The sequence below is a fragment of the Uranotaenia lowii genome, chromosome 3 (genome assembly GCF_029784155.1).
Source record: "Uranotaenia lowii strain MFRU-FL chromosome 3, ASM2978415v1, whole genome shotgun sequence".
Lineage (NCBI taxonomy): Eukaryota > Metazoa > Arthropoda > Insecta > Diptera > Culicidae > Uranotaenia > Uranotaenia lowii.
The window spans coordinates 142,179,716-142,203,873 of record NC_073693.1 but is presented as its reverse complement, the minus strand read 5'-3'; the positions used below and the strand labels follow the sequence as shown (position 1 = coordinate 142,203,873).

The window sequence follows — 24,158 nt, the reverse complement described above, 5'->3', positions numbered from 1 at the left end:
TTATGATCTGATTTTCGCCATTCGGGCAGCGCCGCCTTCGGGCCATCATCATCCGGGGGATGTATTTTTAAGCAGGCGGCCGAAAGATTTCAACCTTTCCCATCGCGGACCGCGCTCAGTTACGAGCGGACCTCTGACGGGAGCGGAACTTGAATAAAGTCCCGCCCGACCAGGACCAGGACATTCAGAGATGATCTTCTCGCGGATCAGGAACCTCCTGGTGGCACCCTGGCTGTGCTATCTGTTGATTGTGAGTTGTAGTTTGCTAGTGAATAATGTAGACTGTGCAAAAAAGGCTGCCGCGGCGGCGCCCACGGATTCCGCCACGATCGAGGAAGTGTCCGCCAAACAGTTGGAACGGATACTCGAGGAGAAGGATTACGTCGCGGTGTATTGGTGTAAGTGGGGGTGGAATTTTTTTGGAATTTGTGCCCGTGGGAGTGGGTTTTTTTTTCTTGAGCGCAAATTCCGTGAATGGAAACGAAAAACGTGCCCGAGAAAGGCTTCGGCCCGAGATTACTCCCCGTTTGGGTATCGGTGCATGGATGATGGATTTGTGAATAAAAAGTGCATAAAAGTGCTTGTCGGGAAAAACAAAACCAACTTAAGTTGAAAATGACCAAGTATAGCTGCAAAGTTCCTTAAAGGGGTTTTTTTACCGGGAAAGAAAAGGAATTGCGCAACCGGAATCATACAGAGCTAAATTATTTTTAAAAATAATCGTGAAAACCCGACCGGTGTTGATGAAACGAGAGAAGACTAGAGCTAAAGCAGTACAGAACGAAACAGTGTGTGCACCAACAAAAGAAGAAGATGAATGGCTGATGAATGCGAAGAAGAACTAGTGAATTTGTATCTGGCAATTAGACCGAAGGAACGCTCGAGAGGCAACCACTTGCTTTTAGAGTGGTTTGTTGGATTTTCAGGCTGCTTGCCGTCTATTCTTGGTTCCAGATCCGCGCAATCCAAGCTTTCTGGAATGTCATAATAAAACACGTTGAAACAAAACCTGACAACCCCCTGCTGAATCCCAGATACATGTTGCAGAATTTTCCAAGCTTCAAGAACCAGCTAAGTTTTATTTCATTTCATGTAAAACACATTAACCTAGAGCAGTAAGCAATCCACCATCAGAAGGCTGTCCTTTTCCATCACATGAGACCGATCTCGGTCGCAGAACACAATGTGTCTTAAAATAAAACCACCCAAAAAATACAGGATCCTTGAGCAATTTCACCACCACGAGACAGATGTTCGGTGTACGCAAAGCAATGTAATCCATTAGCCGTAGAGCGCTCATTTGGCGCGTAACGGTCGCCATGCGAGACATCCCGAGCACGGGCACTGCGGCCATTGTGCTTGAGATTTCGCACGTTGCCCGGTCGATCCGTTGACACTCCGATTGGCAGCCCTACGAATGGCGGCGAGCTGATCTTTTCTTATAACTAGCCGACTGCCGAGCTGCCGTCCGAATTTTCGTGAACGAAACGCTGCCAACGAATTCCTCGGGGTTTTGCGCCCGTGAAAGACTGCGTTCACGCACATGACCGTGGGTTGTTGTGTGGCCAACGACGGCATTTTTTTATGAATCCGTGTGTAATACAATCAAAAGTGGCAATTAATTTTCCTGTTTCATCTGGTTGCAATCCAGCCGGAGATCAAAAAGAGGAAATATTTACACGATTTCAATTCCGTAACAAAAATGTATGAAAATCGATTTGAATCACAAGTTTTGAAAGAGAACTCTTCACTTACACTCGACCACCTAAATTGATAAAAACTTGTAGTGGAAGAACGTGTGGAAAAGAGCATGTTTATCAACATAAGAAGCACTAAAATTTCATTGTCACAAAAAATCTAAACATTTTTCACTAAGTAAAATGTAGTTCGAATCTTTTGTTGACCATTTTTTCAAAGATCAACTGACAAGCGAAGTTTGATCAAAACCTCTAAATGATTTGATAAACATATTTGGATGGAATTTAATTACGAATCACTCAATATTTCTACGAAACATCATTTCACTGTCATTTGAACTTCTTAAAAAATATTTCTAAAGAGATTTGAATACTTTGCGCGTTGAGTGTATCATGTTGTGTATTCACTTATTTGAAACTCCACGGCTTCAAAATAAATCCCATACAAGTTCTTTACAATGCAAATCAAGATCATTACTACATTCTCTGCTACCATTTTCAAAACATTTTTTTTATTACACATGCTTCACGGTCTTTTTGGAATTTAAATTTATTATCAAATCAAAATTTATCAAAAACTATGAATTTGTAAACGTTTTCATTAGATTTGTTACTAAAAACAAAGGTTGTCAAACGGTCTTCAAAAAAATTTTGTCTAATTTAAACTCTAATCCGTTTCTGAAATTTTTTCCGTTACAGTCCCTGGAATGTCAATTTCACACTCCTGACTAAAACCAATATATTTATCTCTCTTGTTTCCCAACCTAACTTCAGTTTTCTGTTACTCTAAGTCTAAGAAAAAATAAATCTAAAAAATATACTTCGGAAAAAAGACTGTAAATCGGCTATGGAATGCTAAAACAAATCACTTAGTGTCCAAAAAGCTGAAGTTAGAAGCTATACGTTGCAGATAAGGAAATATTTTTTTGAACTTCATTAAGATCATGGCCACAAAAATTGTAAAAAAGGGGTAAAAAATCATATTTTTCAATCAAGAAAGTTGATGTAATTTGGCAAATTTTTGCATTTTTGGATAGTCAAAACACGAAACACAGAATTTTTTACGAATTTTGTTTTTTATACTTTCTGTCAATTTGCAATTTTGGGGTGCTGATTCCAAATATTCATTTGGTTTACCAGCTCTTGTTTTCGAGATGCCTTTTGAAAATAGGTAAACATTCTTAAAACAAATTAATGCACTTGTTTGGGAAGACTAAACAGATTGGCAAACATGCTACTTTTACTATTTCAGCCATTCACCGTGGTGAAATTGGCTAACACGCCGTTGTACTGAAGCAGAGATTGCGATCCAAGTCCTGCCGGTGAGCCGTTGTATCTTTTTCGAAAAATTCATGATATTTACAGTTTATGTTCTTTCTTTCTTTGGTACCTCATGTTTCTCTAATACTTTCCATACCTTCGAAAATTTGATAACTTTCACGTATTTTCAAGTCAGTTTTTTTTATGAATATCAGTAGTTTGTAATTTTGACAGCAGATGGCCTTTTTATCCAGAAATTTAAAGGATTTTTTTCTAAGAATCATGTCAGTGTAGTAAAAACCGTGAAATTTGGTTATGATATATTGTTCGTGTAGATCAAATTTTTATCAACTTTTGAAAAAAATCGGCCATTTCATTGATATTTATTTTCAATTTTGTCATTAAATTTTTTATAAAATTTATCATTGTTTTGCGTTAATTTCATTAGAATGCTCCTGTTATTTTCCCTTTCTTCTTCATATAAGGTTTGAACTCGAGAAACGCTGACTGCGCTCGCTAATTCGTTTAGGCCAAAAGCTATTTATTTTCATATTCAAGTGTGACTTTCAATTTTTATACTTGATGTGGTTTTAATTAACATCTCTTCTCAAGTTATGTTAGGTATAGGCTGGTTAAAAGAAAAAAAAAAACATTCAAATAATATTGAAACCGAAACGTCAAAATAGGTCGGTTGTATTTTTCTAAATCCTGTTCCAAATTTGTTTGAATTTGTATAAATGTATAAATTTGGAACAAAGGCATATAATTTTTAAATCCGACCGTGAATCCCCGATTTTGTCAACTTTTTCAATCCGATTTTATCACCATATTTGATTCAATGTGAAAATACTCATATTTAAAACCTTAGTTTACATTATTCTTAAGGAACTTTGCGATACATGATGAAATCGATAGTGAGAAGATAACTTCATGAATAACACAAAGAAAAGATGTCCGATTTTTCAAAATTGTTTTTTATTCTTATTTGAACAATAATAAAGTTGGAAAATACAATTAAAATAATAAATTCAACGATACAACAAAACATTGGTATGATCTACCAGCTTGTTTTTTTTAAACATAAATTAAGCTTTCTTCAAAGCAATTTTCCTAATACGCCGCAATAGGATGACATCATTTATCAAGATATCAGAAGCATCAGACCGATCAACTATTTTGTCCAACATCCGTATATCTTCAATATCATTAATAGTTTCTGGACAATTACACAAATCATTTGAGTCGATGCTACGGATTCTGCGGTTTGATGGCTTCAATGCTTCGAGGTCCTCGGCCATTTCTAACTGATCATCCAACGTCATACTCAAAATTTCTTCATCCGTTAAAGCTTTAAAGCATACCTCTCTTCCACATGTCATCGCTACTTTTGCCATTAAACAAATGAGCCAAGGAAACTTCGTCTTCGTGAACAAGTTTTTTTTCGTAAATTATTCCAAGTTTTTCCACGATCTTTGAATTACTGTACGCTGTACTTCATTCTAAGCATCGTGCATCCAAAAACATGCGTCCTTCAGCAAAAAGTTCTTCAAGCTAAATCGGTTTCACAAGCCATGATAAGCAGTAAAAGTTTTTGACGATTTTTTAGTTTACAGTTCTGTCACATTTGGAGGCATGAATAAAACAGTGATCAAGTCATCATCGCTTTTGAGCTAATCATTCATATGATGTGCAGATAAATTATCAGGTAACATTATATTTAGCTGCATCATCATTCAAACATCTTTCAGCTGTAAATTTGCGTACTGCTGGTAGGAAGTTCTGATGGAACCAGCTTTGGGAAATCACTCGAGTCATCCATGACACGAATGCCACGAAGATGGTAAAGTGTCACTAATAAAACCTAATAATAAATACCTCGAGTCATCTAGGCATTTTAAGAGGCGAAATATGTCGTGTGGTTTCCTTTCGCATTACTACAAGGCATGAAAGTTTTAATAACGCAGTTATGTTTTCTCATTAATTCCATCAGGATTATTCAAAAAAAAACTTAACTCAAACACTCCGTTGATTCCAGAAATAACCATCAAATTTGTTACTTTGGTTTACAGAAAACAGGATAAAATTCCAGTTTTTGAGATCAGTTTTTTCCTTGTTAGAATGCTTTCCAAAACAGAATTTTTACAAATTCAGCAACATTTATTTTGAATGTAAATTTTAGTAAAAATATAACTTTTTCATTCAAAAACTATTAAAATTCTCTGTGGTGTGTTTTCAATGGTTAACCAGACATATGTTTTCTATACTTTGGAGTAGTTTTTATGTTGAAATCTTCTTCAGTTTTCGAGAAAATGATTGTGTTGTCAAAAATGCCGAACCTCAAAACACTGACCATACTGACTGGACACTCGATTTCGTTTTCTGGATAATTTTTCCAGCAGTACGCAATGTCCATTCCAGAGTGCGCATCGATCGAAGAAATGCTATCCCAGTTAGGAAATGCCACCCAACTTTTAAAATAAAACACGCAATTTCTACGATAAAATCTGGCTAAACAGGACCCTTTTTCCTACAGGGTATTTTTTGTCAAATTTTCAGGTTCGCCATCTGCCGTCGGTATTGCCGTCGGCAAAATCTGACAACAAAAAATTAGACAGAAAATGGTTGAATTTTTGTTCTTAGTATCATGTTAGTGTGGTTAGTGCTCAAACCGTGCGGGCTAAATGCGCCTAATTATGTTTTAAGCAAAATTTCTGTTTTTCTTGCAATACCTTCGTATAATTTCATTGAAAATTTCTAAAAATCTATATATATATATATCATAATATTATAGAATAAAACAAAAGCTGCACAGCCAAAATTATTTCCCGCAAATGTCCTGTAACAAAAAGGAGCAGGACATTTACCGTAATTTTACAGGTCGAAAAACAAATTACGTGACATTTAATTTTCAGTGTACAGCTTTTTATACAGAACATTTACTGTAATAATAAATTAATCTTCGTTAACTTTCAAGGAAAACAATTTAAAATTACAGGTTTTGTTAATTACAGGTTGATTTATTTTAAAGGTTGCAGTTTCAGTAACACGTAATAGTCAAATTTTTTTTTCTGTGTAGGGTTTCTTTATTATGGAGGCATTTCATCCATAAGAAAAACTTTATCGAATCTGGTTGAGATTGAACAAACATGATGAGGGCATACAAAACACTCTCTTATTTCACTTTCTAATCATTATGAAACTTTCATAAAAGCTTAAATTTGTTTCACTTTTTAAGTTTAGTTGAATAAGAAACAAAATCACCTAAGTCTTTGTTTTGAGCTTTTTTACGTATAATTTTTAAAAGTCAAAATATTACATCAAAAGGTATCAAAATCTTGTAAAGTACACCGGGGTAAGTGTGGACGATGGTGATTGAAACGATACTGTGCACTATTTTTTCAAACTTTTAATGCAGAATGTTCAATTTACTTGTAATCTATCCAATAACTGTGAAAAAGATACGATTCATACAGTAACGGATGTTTACAGCGACTTTTTTTGGAATTTTCTATTTTCAACTACGATGTCGAGTTGATGTGCATCTTTTTCAATGAAAGACTCTACATTGAAACAATCCTTACATTCCAAACAACCAGTTATGAAAAGAAACGGCGGTTAAAAATGAAGAAAAAAGAGTTTATTTACAAAAAATTAAAGTTTTGTCTCCGACCACCTGCGGAAAGTGTGGAAGGCTTTAAAAAGACTTGATGTTTACACATTTTTTCAATTTTCTTTCCTTCATCCTTCATGAATTGTATTAATTAGCTATATTTAGCATTCGGAACATGAAAAGTTGGGTAAAGTGCTTGTTTGTTCTGTGTTTTTGATAAAATCGGATCTCTTGAGTTGCAACATAAATTACACACAATAACCATTGAAAGATGCCTTACTAATAGTATCACGAACTTTTTTCAAAATTTTGGACGGTTCGAGCAATAAAGTAACGTATTCAACCAAGAAATCACATTTTTTTTGAAAATTTTCTGAAAAATCAAAGGGAAAATCTGCTCCACTGCTGATTTTTTTTAATGATTTTTTAAAGTTGAACTTTACGAAAAACCGTCCACACTTACCCCGGTGTACCTTACGAATTTTTAAATTTTTTTGAGTTGATAAATTCAAAAAATTCTTTCTTGAAATATGTTCAATGCGTATGGCGCATTTAGGATCACTTTCCCCTATTTTGGTTCATACGACCTAATCAAAACAAACTCTAGAAATATTTATTTTTCTATTACAATTGTACCTTATACAGCAAAAAATTTCTAAAAGTATATGGAATCTAAAACGCGATTAGTCTTTTTTCACAAGTGTGATTGGAAGCATATAATTTTAAATTTCGTGATAAAGATCAAGCGGTCGATGAATTTTAAATCACATGCAAAACAAATACTTCAAAAGCTGGTAGGTTAATGAAATGTGATATTGGAAAAAAGTTTGAAATTTGTCGGTTTTCGCTCCATTGCAGCAAGATCAGATTTTTCGCAGCGGCAAGGATTTTCCGCTAAAATTTGAGATGATGTTATCTTTTTACGTTCATTTTAGAAATATATTGAAATATTAAAATGTACATCCCTGTGTATTTTTACACGACGGCTTTCGCTATCCGATTTCGTGGATTGTTTTTGATCTAAACTTAAACGAATAAAAAATTACATTTTTGAAAAAAATCATTGTGATAGAGTTTTACATCAAAATCGGTGTTCTGTTTTCGTGCTTCGTTTTCGTTTTAAAATTACACGTCTTACCCTACTTTCCCCTACCATTGCCAGAAGGACCAATGGTTCAGAAATGAAATTTAGCGGGAAACAATTGTTTGTGTCTTTTTCTTAAGTGTGATGCATTAAATGTCTTAGACAAACTTTTCCAACTACCAAAGGCGGTCATTTTTAGTAAAATAGAAATGGTTCATGAAGTTTCTGAGATAATATAGAGACATACATTGTTGCAAAATATTGTAGAACCTATAAGTCCATGAAACTTTTTCGAAGACATCAAACATTCATCTCTTGAAATAAAAGTTTCATGGCAATTTGTTTTTATAAGTTTAGGATGGTCCTACAAAAACCGTTTTTCCTTATATCTTTTCAGGGTGATATTTTATCAAAAATATTTTTTGGGCAAAATTTTTGATAATTATCATGCGCATTTTTAGTAAAAAACGAATTACCAACATTTGTTTCTGTTTGGAAGTCATTAGGCGATTTGTGTTGAAAAATGACTATTTTTGACCTAAGATAACTTTAAATGGAGTAAATTGAAAATTCATATTAAAGCCTTTGCAATATTTAAAAAAACTAGGGGTATGTTTCTTGTTAAAAAAGTTGAATCATTGTTACAAGTTGAGTGAAAATCGCTAAAATCTCTAAAAAGTAAACATAGGGGAGATGAGGGCATAACGAGCACCCAGGGCATAATGAGCACTACTCTTTTCTACGAAAGTACGTATTTTCTTAAATAAATTTTCATGAGGATTTGATTCGTACTTCCTATAGTATTAATTTTTCACAAAAAATGGAATCTCCTTATCATCTTTACAGAGATATTTAAAAAAAACTGGCTTGGTTCTCAAGTTACGAAAATATTATAATTTTTGAGCACCACGAAATAAGCTCTTATGATCTTAAAATAACCTTGATCTATAATGTACGCACTGCAACATGATGTACACATTGTTTCTCAATTTTTACCATCATAAAATTTTTGATTTTTCACTTTTATCAATTTTAAAACACGTTTTTATTTAAATTTGTTGACTAGGGGCATATAGAGCACCATATTATCGAGGCATAATGAGCATTTTCTGCCGTAGAATCTAGCAGCAAATTGAAATTGATTTATAGCGCCACACCTTGACTAGTTTTCATCCGACGATTTAGCCTATTGGTGAGGTGTCGGAGAGGTAATCAAAAGACTAGCGTTAGATTTCTGTTCGAGGTGATTTTTTTCCATTTACAATTCATGATCGATTTTTTTATTGTTACATTATACGGCTAGTAGCATCATCCTCCGAACAAAGCACATAATGTATGAGCGTGCGTGAATTGTTTGTATTCTACAAACAGACCTAGATTATTTTGTTATTGCTTTGTTTGATGAATCTACGACTCACCTGACTTCATCGAATTGAATTCGCTGCTAGATTCCCCGGCAGAAAACGCACATCTCGCCCTGATTAATGGTGCTCATACTGCCTCAGGGGGGGTTCTCATTATGCCTCCACAGTAGCTGATTTTCAGCTTTTGGCAACTTTTTTAAAAAGGCATTTTTTAACGTTTTCATCTAGTTTTTCACGTTTCAGCCCGTTAGGGAATAGGCTTTTCAAGTGTCTGAACACGAAACAATAATGTAACCTCCATATTATAGCTATTTTCTATGGTTAAATAACCGTTTTCCTTAAGGTGGCCATTATGCCCCCATCTCCCCTAATTGTATCTATGTTCTTCAAGAACTCGGAAACTGCTAGACCATTTAATGTAAAATTTGGCATGAAGTGGTTTTTCAAGTCAATAATTTTTGATTCCCGCCCATCCAAGGAAGGGAGGGCTACCATACAAAATAATCGGAAAATAAAATAAAATTCCTTTAAATTCAATCAATTGACAAGTTGTTCTCATCAAGTTTTATGACATTTGCATTTTAGGATGACTATTATATGCATGTAATGAATAATCATACATCCTTGATTTATTACTCTATGAATATTACCTCGGGTGTTTTCTGCCAATTTTATTTAATTTTTTCTTTATATTAGATGGAAATCCCTTTCTTTGTACGTACGGGTAGCATACAAAATTTTATGCAAATTCAAAAAATTCTCTTGAATATTTATTAATTAACCTATAAGAAGCGCGTGTCAACAAATAAAAACATGTGGACGACCATGCCAACGACTGAAAATTTATGATCAAGTAGGTCTTTAAACGTACTTTTCGACACTGGATTCAATGCTTAAAAGAAGCACTCTTCGATACTGTTTTCAGTGTCAAAATGATCACATTTTAATACTGAATTGCATAAAAGGATTTTTTTGAATCTTCCATGTTGGCACCAGACGTCATAAGGATTGTTGTTTTCAAACAGTTTTTTTATTCCATAAAACGATTGGGCTCCTGAAATACTGTTTTTTTAACCAGAACGAAATTTGCAAGTGCACAGCTAGTTTTCCAGTCAATGAAAAAAAGTAGAGCCAAGCTTAAAAATGCAGTTTTATCCTCACGTATGTTTGAGCAGCGCCACCCTTAGGTGTGGGTAGACATGAAATATTTATAGATTAACTATATATGTATCTATACTTAAGAAGCTGGGATGTTTGTGTTTTGGACTGCCTCGGGGGGTGATCTGTTCAAGTGAAAGATGTTAACCTTGGTCTAGTTCGCGTGGAGAAAGTGTCTGACGAATTAAATGTGACGTAACTGAATGTTACGTCTCTTTTATAAAAAATACTAACCTTATCAAACTTAGGATATTTTCATTACACAATTTTTTAGTAATTTTTATCAAACTTAGTTCTAAATAATGAGTAATTGATTATGAACCGTTTGAAAGTATCAACACTTAAGTAGAGTTGAAAATAAGAATTTAAGAGAGTTTTAAATTTAAATAAAGAATAAAAATATTGAGATTTCGAGTTTGCAATCTAGAATACAAAATTCATTCCCTTTTGGACCCTGCTTGGACCACACTGAAACTCAGACGGTCTATGACTAATCCTGTCCTGAATTTGGCGCCAATTTACGATGATGCATCTAGCAAGAGAGCTCTGAACGCATCAATTGTACCTACCACCAAGTTCTTGGGCCAATTTATTTGCATCTGTGTTGCTGAGCTGCAAAGTCAAGTTATAACTATATATTTCGGCTCGTAAAGATTCAAAATAGCCAAAGCAGCAGTATGGCAAGTTGTCAGAAAATTTTCAACGAAAAAACAACAACTACCCATTTGTGCCAATTGATGAGTACGTGGTGCGAAAGACCCTTGATATGTTGCAAATATGAATGCAACCCCCGACTCGAATGGCGGCCCGATTGGCTGCTACAAGGATATTTTTAGCACCGAAACAGACCACATTCCGACAGCAGCAAGATGCTCCGAAATACAACGGCTGTATTGTTTGTTGAATGTAATTTTAACCTCCGCTCCTTCAGTGTCAGAATTAAACTTACCCGGCTGGTTAAATTAGTTATTGTGATCCCTTCCTTCGGTACTGAAGGAAGGAAGCAGAAAAATTGTTAAAACGACAATTGAACCAAACACCGAAGAATCGAGATGCTCCATTTAAATGGCCCCCATTTGGGTGGCAAGATAAATTCATTCACAGTAATTTACGAAAAGAATTGTTCCGTCGCCCACACTCACCATCTTGATTCTAGAGTAGGGCATTCACCTTGTTTTATTTTCGTTCTAAACTAATTATCTAAGCCATCATTAATCAAATCTGTGACGAACAGACGTGTCTAGGCGTGCCCTAGATATCACTAAGCTTGCTAGAACGATTTGAGGATGTCGTTAAAATAGCTAGTCGTGTTTGCGAAAAAATTAAGAATATCTAATGTTTTCGTTGAAAATGCAACTGCATTACTCATTGTTCAGCTGCATATGAGCTCAAATAAACGTGTCAAGGCTACTTAGATTCTTGATAAACTCATCATAGCTGGGTATGCTTTTGCTTTATAAAAATGAGAACAATTTTTTGTTTTTAGACACCCAAAATGTTCACAACACAACTGTGAACTAAACATTCTTTCTATACATTGCAGTACGTTTGCAAGGTCACATATTGTATGTATGTGTAGTACAAGTAGGTCGTCCTTAGATTTTGAAGATGCCTGCCTAAACATCAGTTTGACAGACAAACTTTAAGGCTAAGATGAATCCGTACAGTTCTGGAAAATCCATCTTACAAAGCCTGGAAGTTGACTAACGTCCATTGAACAGATTGAAGACCATTACCATTTCGACTAAGGACAGTCTTAAAATTCCACAATAATTCTTGATCTTTATTATATGGTTTTGATGAAAATGATGATGTTGTTAATACGGACATGACAAGTCTCTTCGGGTTTTGGTAGAAATAATGAATGGTTTTTGTGGCGATTTTAAAGGCAATATACATTAATAATTTCGAATTCTGGCTAAAGCGATAAGAAACATACGAATTGTAAGATATTCGACACCTTATTCGTTCATACTGAAAAAAGCCATTGCCAGCGACAATATTTGCTGCTTCTTCCATTGGACAATTCTTGTAAATACACTGTCTGATTTTTCGCGATCTGGATACAATACTGGTCGCAGAGGGAATATATATATACTGTTTTTTCACTTGAAACCCGTGTGGGAGAACTAATCGTCTTCAGAATCCGTAAATATGGAAGACTTTTTATACACATCCGGTGAATGCCACAAATATCGAAACAAAAAATATCGACTTCAAGTAACAATTTTTACGATCGTTTACTTATTCGGTAGGAATTGCGATTTGCTTCAACGTTCTTAACGACTAAAGTTTTCATTTTTTATGTTTGCTGGACACTTTTCCCTCGATTTCCTCTTCAGCATCCTTTGGACCTTCTTCACCTATGGCCGTCGGCCGTCCGAAACCTGCCTTCTTTCGATGCTCTGATTGTTATCCTAGAGTTTCAAGGTGTCAAATTTCTGCTAAACACTCACGGGTAATCATGGTTAATGCTGCATGAGAAATTTTGTCAGTGTTTGAAAAGCTAAACCCATGAAAAATCGACAAATATTGTTCAAGTTTTTTTTTTAATGGAAATCTTTTCCACTGAGTATTTGAGGACATCAATATTTCTTTAAATTTTCTCCTTTTCTGTACTGGTAAACAGCAATGTAGCACCCAATGCACAGTGCTTTCGGATACGTTGTATTTTCTTCATCATGCTCCGGTAGAAAATGTTCCACTATATTCGTAACCAATTTGGATTTGCTTTCCCAAAGCACAAAAGACAGATTTTTAATCCATTTTCTTCGTGAGATTTCTTTATGTTTACAGTTTGGATAAAAAGCACAAAGTTTTCTCAGTACAACACGACATACAATCCTGAGCACGTGACTTAACAACCAATGCCTACTGTGATTTCGACATTGATCCAACACTACCTTAATAAGTACAGAAAAGTGATAGATTTAATACGTCGAATTTGAGCGCAAATATGTTCTATAAAAATGAAGAGAGAATTGAATGAGGGGCAGTGAGAAGTTTACTATACGTTTACTATTTTACTTTTTTTCGATTGGTTGTCTTTGCTGGAACCACATAGTTTCAAATTCGAGCAGCTGAGGAACTGTGTGAAAATTTCAGCGAAATATTGAAAGTATTGAAATCAACGATGTTAAACGTGGTTAAACTGTATGACCAATTTTGTCGCCTAAATTCGTTCATTGCGCAGCAACAAGATGATTTCAGGAACAAACTAACTCATTAAAAATGGAAATTATTTTTCCAATCAAATCAATTACCCGATCGTCACTCCGAGTTGCTGACGATTGCTGAGTATTTCTTCGCAATTTCGACTCACAACGCCAATGTAGAGAGAATTGTTTCCATCATCAATACCCAGTGCACCAAGGAACGCGGAAAACTTCTTGTTGACGCAGTGAGAGCGATTATATTACTGCAATACAACAACAGACAAATATCATGTTCAGAGTTCCATTCCTATTTGTTGAAACATGAAGAGTTGCTAGAAAAAATCGGCTCTTCAGAGAAGTATGCTCCTGAACAAAAATAACTTCCTTTTTTTTATAAAACAATAAATACTAACGATAAGATATTGAATTTAATAAACAAAATTACTTTAAAATGTGAAAACACGTTTTTGAACTTAATTTGTTGTGATATCATCTTATCTTATTAAAAAATTGTGTAAAAACTTTGAAAAAAAAAAATCACAAAATAAAGCGCCCTACTTTTCGTCCTACTTCAGATTGAAAAACGTTCTACTTTTTCATAGTATTTCGAGCGAAATTTCCTACTTCTCGAAATTTTATTCTGGTAAGCTTAGTCACAGAACACGACATATGAAAAGTGAGATATGAAAAATGAGCAGTAAAATATAATATTAAAAAAAAGAACACACACACATATACGGACGATAGTATTGGCGAAAAATTGGCCTCAGCCATAACCTCAAATTTTGATATGTTGGTGGCTAGGTGCGTGTTCTAGGTGCGTCACTAAAATCAGTTTTAATTAAAATATTCCTGAATTGATACATTTTTTAACTATCAACAGCCAAACGTTTGAATTTATTACCGATCGTCCCTAAATGGATGAAGATAAGCCATCTTTCGCTAATGAATTTTCAAAGTGAATTTAATACATCTGAAATTTATTTCCATGTATCTACTGCTTGTTAGATTTAAATAGAAATGTTTCTAACTTCTAAACGAATGCAAAATCATTCACAGTTACAAAAATATAAATTAATGAAAGCCCCGTCTATGTTGAGTTTGAAAATAATCGCCTACATGCTCTGATTATTTTTAACATATCCACATAATTCGCTACATCGTTTAAGAGTGCGATACATACAATGTTTTTCGTTCAAATTAAAACTCAAAACACGAGCAACTGTACATCGCTTTTCCACAGGTCGAATTTGTCGATATAAGTGCCGGGAAATCGCGTTTATCGCGAGCCTTTCTCAAAAATCGATTCTGTTCTTCCATGGTTTGAGCACAGACAAACAGACAGGACACTTCGAAGAAAATTCATATGAATTTTCGCAAGAAACTACACTGCCACCTATCGTCGGTATTGCCTACCAATCAGCTATGTTTAATAAAAACTGATCCAGGTAGCCAATGGTATTGTGATGTTATTATAAAATGTAAACAAATAAATTTTCCATTTGTGCTTTGCAATTTGCTTGTTTGAAGCGTGATCAACACAGTTTAAGTAAAAACAAGAAATCTGACAATTATTTTAAAAAAATGTTCAAAATGACCGTTATTACCGTCCAGGAGTTTCCTGGGATTAGGAAGTTTCCTGGTTGGGACCGAAGGTAAGCAGCATAGTGGATTCCCAAGCAACCAAAAGTCACATATTTACTTGAATGAAGGCATTGAAAGTCACATAGTGGCTGACAAAGAGAATCAACTGCCTAATTCTCTTTTGTGAACTTTATATACTCATTAATGAACTTGAAAGTTGCGAAAGTGATCAATATGTACGTTGTATGTGACTTGTTTTGCCCAATTCCCATTAGTGATCTATATGTACTCATTAACGAACTTGAAAGTTGCAAAAGGGATTTATACGTACGTTATACGGGACTTAAGTCACATAAAGGGCACAAAAGTGCTCAAAACGGGATTTGGTAAGTCACATAAAGGGCTCAAAAGTGCTAAAAACGGGATTTGGTAAGTCACAAAAAGTGCATTGATGTGCTTTCAAAATTAAATCACCACTTCGAGTTTTAGTTTCCGTTAGAACAACATCTAGTCGTGGTCTTGTGGTAGCGGGTTCGATTCTCACCACGAAGGTCGGGGTTCGATCCCCAAGCCGGGCAAGTTTTTTTTCAATAAAAAATTTGGTAATTGAGTGACCATTCTGATGCGATATATGTAGGAAATGTAGGAAAGAAGCAATTGAGCAATTTGTCGAGTTTGGAATCCGACACGTGGCATCATGGCGGCACCATAGAACATAGTAAATAATCAAGAGAAGGTGATATGAACCGAAGCCAAGGGTGCAGTTGAGATAGAGAGAGATTGTTTGCTCATTTTGCGATTTTTTGGAAGCTGAATTAATAGGCCGCTGGATGCTGAATAGAAGATCATTAAGACTTGTTTTGGAACTTGAAAGCATCAATAAGAACTTAAATTTTGAGCTGCATAGAACGTTCTTCATATCAATGATGGGGCTGAGTTAACGTTTTTGTACCTATTTTATGGGACTTTTGGTTGCTTGGGTTGTTATTATTACTGCATCAATGCATCGTAATTTGAAATTTATCTCACAATTTTGTAGTCCAGATGGATTAATTGGAAAATTCACAAACTGAACGGATCACCAACATCATTTTTCGCAATCCTGTTAGAATATTTCCAAGAAAGCTCGGAGCTCGGAGACACAACAGGAAGTGACGGTTAATAAATATTTATTTTGGTGAAATCAATTATAACTGTGATGCTCGTCAGCGACTAGTCCGTCGGAAGTGGAGAGTTTCCGAAACTCGAAATACATTCAGAAACGTTACGGATGTGAATCAGCGCCACAATTCAAAATTCAATTGAAAATAAAATGTTGTAGCCTCGTGAACAAAGCGCATAAAATTTATCTTGTTCTTATTTGAGGTCTTTTGAAAATCCAATTTTAAAACGTTCACTAATTGACATGTTGTGATTTTTTTTTAAAACGGTCTGTTTATTTTATTCTTAAACACGCCAAAAAAGCAATTTGCATGAACATAAAAAGAGCATCAGGACAGGTTGAACGTGATTCGAGTATCTCCTACGTTGTGCACAGGAAAACTAACTTCGGTAGTTCGTTCCGTTCAGGAAACAGTATGATACGGGTGATTATGGGCCTTATTACATAAGACGAGTCGAGTAACTCGACTTGACTCCAGTCACTGTCGAGTCGAGCAAAATGTCGTATTACGGTAGTCGAGTGAAACAGCTGAGTCACAAACCTTCAAGCACTCGACTGAAATTCGAATCGACTCGACTACTGTAAATAATACCAAAATGGCTTACTCGAGAAAAATTACTCGTCCTAACTAAAATGCACAATATGTGTAATGCTTCCTTTTATTATCCGTGCCAATCTCCGATAGTCATACTCAATGAATCAATTTCTTGAAGTTTTCTGAAAGAATTTTTTTAAAGTTATTAGAATTTGCGGATTTAATTACTGCCAATATTTTCTGCATACGAAAGAGAAAAAGTGACTTCTGATACCTTTAAATAAATTATGCGTTTCATAATTGATCTCAGGTAATTTTCCGTTCAATACAGGCTCTTTCGAGGCACCCAATACCGCCATCCGGATTCACAAAACTCTTTTTGATTCATGTCTATTGTTCAAATAGAGTTGCGTATTGAAGTGGTTTCAGATCGTCAAAGTAAACAAACAAAATTACAAGGGCTACCATGATGCAAAATTTTGAATTCTCCAAAGGTGAGGCAGAGCTATCTGGTGGCGACATTGCCTACCTTCGGAGCTTGGTGATTACAGTTTTGCGAAGAATGAAAAAAGAGTGTCCCGTCTGTTTGTCTGTGGTTTGAGGTTAGGGCTGAGGCCTCCTGCTAAGGTGGTGTTCGTGTAGAACTGTCAATATATCCTAATAGGATCTAAGTGAAACTTCACGTTTCTTTGAAGAGATCTAAATTCTACTTAAGACTAAAGCGTCTTTCAAGAATATAATGGCTAGCATCTTAATGCTAACACCACAGACAAACAGACGGGACACTCGAATTTCATTCTTCGCAAATCGGTTTCAGAACTCTAGAAGCTAGGCAATGTCGACACTAGAGTACACTGCTATCGAATAAAAGATTCTCGATCGTGGTAACCTTCCTTTTCTCCATATCACCATGGTCTCCAATGTAATTCAAAATCAACATAAACAAAGTACCTTTGTGTTCGCAAATTTTCTTTGATCAAAAGAAAAAGTTTTAAGTGCTTTTTTCAACATTTTCGTTAACTTTTGTTTCCGGAACCTCTTGGATGGATCTATTCCTTAACGGTTGTGAAGTTAAAGTGACAACTCATATGCTTTTCGGTGCAAGTATTGTTCGGCAAATTGATAAGTTCAGTGAAATCGGAACAACTCCTTCATTCCCTCTCAAAGCCTGACTAGTGGATTCCAAATTACCCTGGAGATTTGGAAAAGTCTGTAAACTTAAATTCGCTCAAAATTCCTGTTCCTATCCTGAGATGATTAAATTTAAGCTGAAAGTGTGATCAGTGCTGAAAGTTTACCCAAAAGAACTGGTAACAAAGAGGCTGTACCGAAGATAACTGGTGTTGAAGCAGAACCCAAGAACCCGAATTGTCGCTCTTTTATTATAGATTTCAATAAAAAATATTATGTAGAATGAAATTAGTATTCTTTTCTTCGTAGCTATTCTCATTAATATATAATTCCGTTTTGTTCCTACAGTTGATATTGAATTAATGATTATATTGGTAATGAAAGTCTATTCTGATTTGAATAATAATGATATCAGTAACAATATAGGAATCTGAAATTGAATAAACCTTTCCTAAGTTTGAGTAAGATTGTAAAATAGAATAACAATACATCCGAACAAACGATGAATTGATTGTTTACGATCGGACTTGAAATGCCAAATTGTCAAAGGTGACCATGATCCATTTCTCAAATTGAAATTGATTGGAAGGCAATGTCGCCAACAGATGGCAATGCAGAAGTTCTTGCGAAAAATTGAACGGAATTCCTTCAGAGTGTCCTGTCTGTTTGTCTGTGCTAACACCATCAGCTCACAAAAAGAGTACTAAATGACCTCTGGCTTAGAAGACTTAAACGCTATCCTCTAGGCCACGGTCGGCGGCCTAAATTAACTTCTCATATCTAACAGATCACTTCTTACTCTCACGTTTACATACTACCCCTGTTAAACAGCTAATATCTTTTTTTTCCTAATAAGATACGAAGTTATAGTCTTCGACAAAGTTGTTCAGCGGAAAATTTCCTATAGGAGTTTTATAAATTGGCACAAAAACCATAAGCTGGCTCGGTTCCACAGAAGAAACAAAAATGATGTTGATTTTTCAGTACAAAATATTCAATTTTCCCATACATACATAAAAGTTCAAATTTACTCATGTAAACGTTACTTAAAAATTCTACAAAAAATCATGAATGAGTTTTGGACCAAGACGAAGCCTTTTAGACCCCAGGATTTGAAAATTCAAAAATGACTCCAAATCGACTCAGTCTAATGCTGTGATGCAAAAATAGCAATATTTCTATCACATACGGCTGGAATAGAAACAGTGCTGTTAAAAAAATACAACGCCCAAAGATCTTGAAAACATTTTTGCATGGTAAAATTTTCAAAATGTGCTACAAGTGTCAAAATTTTCTATCACTTTCCCCCAACACGAGTGAACTTGCTCTTAGGAGTTTTTAAAACACTGCCATTTTTAAAAAACTACCAGTGTACCAACCTACGGTTGATGAAAGTGTGGTTCAGTGTTAAAGTTTTTATCTTTGAAACGCCGTATTACCAAAATTAGAAATGATAGCTAAAATCTGTTGCCAGATTCGAATCAAACGGTTTAATTAGTTATTTTGAGCATCGCCACCGAATTGCTGATCGCCTGTTTAACTGTTTTTTTTTTATCATAAGATTTTAACAATAACAAAGAGACATTGGGAATGCTGAATGGATCTATTTATACTCACTTTTTTTTGCATCGAAAACTTTACATACCTTTTCCCAAAAGGTTACTTAAAAAATCAAAACAAACCATTTAATTAAATTATATTAGTTTTTTACAAGTAAATTTGGATCATATTTACACTATACGAAACAAAGATTTTCTCTGGAATGATGTTAATAAATTTATATACATCCTAGAATGGTTTTTGCTAAGCTCTCGGAAATGAAAATTACAAACACCTACAACATTTTCTTAAGATTTTAAGTTTGTAAGTCAAAACGATTCCTATATACATATATACAAACATATATGTAAATCAATAACATTCACGTCCATCAAAACATTTTGCACACAGGAAAAAAACGAGTTGTAAGGAGAAACCTCCGTTTTCAAATGTTGACTATGCTCTTCTTTCCTGGCTGTTTTAACGCCCGAAAAAAAAGTGAAACAAGAAACTTCCGTGGGCAGAGAAGTTTCTCTGTTCCCGAATTGACAACAACATGAACTTGAAAGAAAACACGCTCTGACGAATCGTCTGTGTACGTGAAATCTGACGTGGAAAAATGTATGTTTATTAGTGGCGGCTGGATATTTTTAGACCGAAGCTCACTAAGAGGAAAACAGGCGCTAATGCCCTGCCTGGGTGGTTGGCTGTTTTCGTTACTGTTGAGTTTTTCTCAACCCGAGCGCAACAATCGCAATGACTAATGACACAACTGCCAGTCGGTTGTTGAATAACATAATCAGATGTCCTGAATTGGTGTTGAAATTATTCCCATTATGTTTTGAATTAACCACATTCGATTTTAAGACTGTCCAATAGGCTGCGTCGATTTGGGGTTAATTTTTGAATTTTGAAGAAACGTTTACATGAGTAAATTTGAATTTTTATGTTTTATGTCAAAATTGAATATTATGCTCTGAAAATTCAAGGAATACTTTAAAAGGCACAAGTAGTGATGTCTGTTGAATTGATTGTTTTTCAAAGCAAAAAGACATACCACTATTCAACAGCTAATAACGTTTTTGCCTTATAAGATACAAAGTTAGAGTCTTGGGCAAAGTTGTTAGCAGAATTTCCTACAGAGAATTCATAAAATAGATCGAAACTCATTACCAGGCTCGGTTTCACAGAAACAAAAATGATGCTGATTTTTCAGTAAAAAAAAAACAATGTTCCCATACAAACCTAAAAGTTCAAATTTACTCATGTAAACGTGACTTCAAAATTCTGCAAAAAATCATCGATGAGTTTTGAACCAAAACGAAGCTTTTAAGACCCCAGGGTTTGAGAAATTCAAAATTGACCCCAAATTGACTCTGTCCGACCGAAAGAGAAACATTTCAAATATCCCTTGATTAAATTATTGCTTGAGAACCTAGTGTCTTTTGACTGTAACCCATCCGATTCAAACGCTGAGTTTATTAATTATTTGGACAAGAACTGTTAAATTAGGTTTAGTATAATACAAACCAGGTGATGATGAAGTGATTTTAAAACGAAAAAACAAACTGCATTGGTTAAGAGCGTGTGCAGTAAAACTGTATTACAAAACAATATAGCTACACTCTTTGATATATTTAAGAGCCTTGTATTGTGATTGCACTCTCTCTCGTTTCAAACAATCGGACAATCAGCTCGAAAAATACCTAAACGGTGAAACCCAAACGGAATCGAATACCTATCCAACATGTGTGCCCTAATTGCACCTTTCTTTCTGAACCCAACCACATTGTAGATGCGCGTAGTTGTACGACATGTGATACAGTATTAGCCGAACTCGAGCACATCGACGATGACACCGACTCGTTCGGGGTCGACTTCGTCAAAATCAACGACAAACGACTTGCGAAGCAGTATGGCATCTCGAAATTCCCCGCCCTCACCTATTTTAGGTAAGTTTTCATTATCGTTTAGATATTGTAGCATTCATTCAAAGCTTCATCAAATATCATTTGTATTAGAAACAGATCTATCATGTTCCGGCCATTATCTGACATTTTTTTTTTGAAAATTTCGATAAGAGGAAGCCAAAATTGGTCACCCTAGTTTATACTGCAAACCAAACATATAAATAAAACATAAATAATTGCTTTCAAATATGCAAATATGAATTAATTTTTTTTTTTGAAAAAATTGTTGAAACTTTTCTGCCCAGTGGGTTCTAAATATATGTTAACTAGTAGAGAAAAAACACTTAATCAAGTACAGTGGCTCCAGAGAGTTGAAATGCAAATGTATGAAGATCATCAGATTTATTTATGATTGCCTGCAAAACAATTCAGTAAAGTGGTGTTAAATGAATGTGCTATGATTTATGGACAAGTTGAAAATGAATTTTTTTTTCGAAATTATTTTAGTTTTTTTAATAGTAGAAGCATTACATCTAATACTGTTCGCAAGCAAATTGAAATAAGCGAAGCTTTTTTGCGCCGTAATATTAATTTACTATTAAAGACATCCGTTTAGAAGAAGTTCTGGAATGATCGGGGGAAAAAGCTACACAACAGGCCCATCCACAAAAAAATAAAGAAAAGATTACAATTTAAAAACTTGATCGCATTAAAAAGCATAAATAAATTCGGCATACCGCATTTGATCAGACATAAAAATAGCATATTTTTGTTCGACGTTTATATCGTCTTTAAAGCCTTTTGTTCAGTAGGCTTACAGCAAAACAGCATTTTTATTTGTTCATAACGTTTACAGATTCAAACAGTTCGACAATTTTGGCTCAACTCAACATAAAGTTTTTAAACATTCAGCAAATAATTGTTCAGTCGGTCAAATGCTTTTTCGAAATCAACGAACCCCAGCAAAAGATAGTCGTAAAATTCGTTGATTTGTTCCAGTATTATTCGTAGCGTTGTAATGTAGTCCACACATGGTCATCAGGAACGAAATCCAGCTTTTTGCCGTCGGAGTGTAGCGTCTATTTTCTCCTGAATCCTGTTCAGAACCACTTTGCAGAGTACTTTGAGGGTTGTACAGATCAACGTTATGCCACGCCAGTTACCACACTCTGTCAAGTCCCCTTTCTCGTGGATTTTCACAAGGATAACATTTGTGCTGACAGCAGGATCGTCATTCAGCATTCCAGCAGGGATGCAATCGATCACAGATGTTGACGCTATTAATCCGACATACTGTTGCGGTTTTTGTTGGCTATCACTATTCGTGACTCGGAAAAGTTCTTCGTAATGTTCAGTCCAACGTTTGAGCTTTTTTGAGTTGGTAATCACAGGTGGAAAATTTACGGTTTACGGAAGGCACGAAGAGTCACCGCGTACCCACAGTTTGCTACTCTGGGTCCATGGGTAGAATGGGAACACTCGTGATATACTCCGTGTATTCCTCCTACTCCTCAAACTTCACCGGGGGGCGCAGACCTAGTTCCACTTATACCTCTCCTCTTGTTGATTACGGGCCTGATCTCTTCTCTTGCGACTCTAGACCCGACCTCTTATTGTGAAGACTGGGGGTTGACCACACAAACCTCTCCTCCAGAAGACTCGAGGCCCGACCTCTCCTTTAACGACTCGAAGCCTGACCTGTTATCCTAGGTTATCCTAGGTCCTGTCACAGCACACGCGCAGGACTTAACGCAACTACTCCCGATGATTCCCGACGAAGACGTAATCCTACACCGACTCGTAGGACTCACTCAGCGTCGAACGCCACTCTACCCGTGGGTATTCCCCGATCGTGGTATAGCCCTTTCCCAACGATTTCCACTGCGAAGAATGTAAAGTCCTATCCTCGAAGCTTCAATCGTTGGGAACCGCACTACTCAGATACTCCCCGAAGGTGGAGCATCCTACACACGAAGGCGACGTACCCACGGCATCAACTACAGAAGATCTTATCTTTGTAGTTTCAAACCCTGGGGTCGGACGCACTCTACTCGACAACCCCTTGTCGATGGGATCAGTCTACTCCGACCGTTGTCCGGTCTTCTTGTATCCCTTTGGCTGGCAATGCTAGGATTTTTTGCCCGTCGTGTGCCAGATCGAGAGCAGCTTGTCCTGGACTCGCGCTTGTCACGGCACACATTTGGGACTTAGAACGCTACGACTCGGATGTTTCCCGACAGTGACGACATCCTACACCGACTTGAGAGGCTGGCCCGGCATCGAGAACCTCTCTACCCGTGGGTAACCCCTGACATTGATTTACCCCCTTCCTACGATGTCCGCTACGGGGAAGGTATTGTCTTATCCCCGCAGTTTCCCCTGTAGGAAGCGGCACTACCCCCCCCCCCCCCCCCCCCGTTCGCGACACACCCATGACCTCTACTACGAACGTTTGAGCTGATCTATTCCGTCTGTCAATAGCTGACCTGCTCGGTCTTCCAAGGCATTCTAGCATTGGTCCTTGCGCCACTAAGGATGCGAAAAATGTCATAAATTAGTTGGATATCTGTATGAGCGGGCGGCTCTTTCTCCCTCTTCGGCTAGAGAGTTTGTGCAGGCTCTCTTGTCTCGTCTACAAGCCCATTCTGCCTTTTTCCAGCTCCGCATATCGTAAGCGGGCGGCTGCTTTGGCTGACCCGGTACATGCCTGCTCAATTCCGACTTTCGCCTTTCTCCGATCATCGACCATTCTCCAAGTTTCATCCGATATCCATTCACTTCTTCTTCCACAAACTATCGAGAGAATTATGGCTCGTCGTGATAAAGGCATTCTTGATTTCGCACCACTGTTCTTCGACTGTTCCGTCTGTCGGCAGTTTTGAAGCCCTGTATTCTTGCTGTTCAACGTAGAGTCTTTTCACCTCTAGATTCTCCAACCGGCGGACGTCGTATCCTCGCGCCGTTGAACA

The 24,158-nt window shown here is 36.1% G+C and overlaps 1 protein-coding gene across 6 annotated transcripts in view; it reads left to right on the top strand.

Moving 5' to 3' along the window:
• Window positions 1-43: 43 nt before the first annotated feature.
• LOC129756793 (uncharacterized) overlaps window positions 44-24,158 on the top strand; it is a 77,376-nt gene continuing 53,261 nt past the window's right edge. For 2 of the 6 annotated variants that reach the window (XM_055753810.1, XM_055753806.1), the window contains exons 1-2: window positions 46-398; window positions 21,075-21,231. In XM_055753810.1, coding sequence (XP_055609785.1) covers window positions 191-398; window positions 21,075-21,231 — 365 coding nt within the window. In that variant the 5' untranslated portion in view covers window positions 46-190. Of the gene's footprint in view, window positions 399-21,074; window positions 21,232-24,158 lie in introns of all 6 variants that reach the window. The other 4 variants (XM_055753807.1, XM_055753808.1, XM_055753809.1 and 1 more) reach the window with 4 other exon arrangements.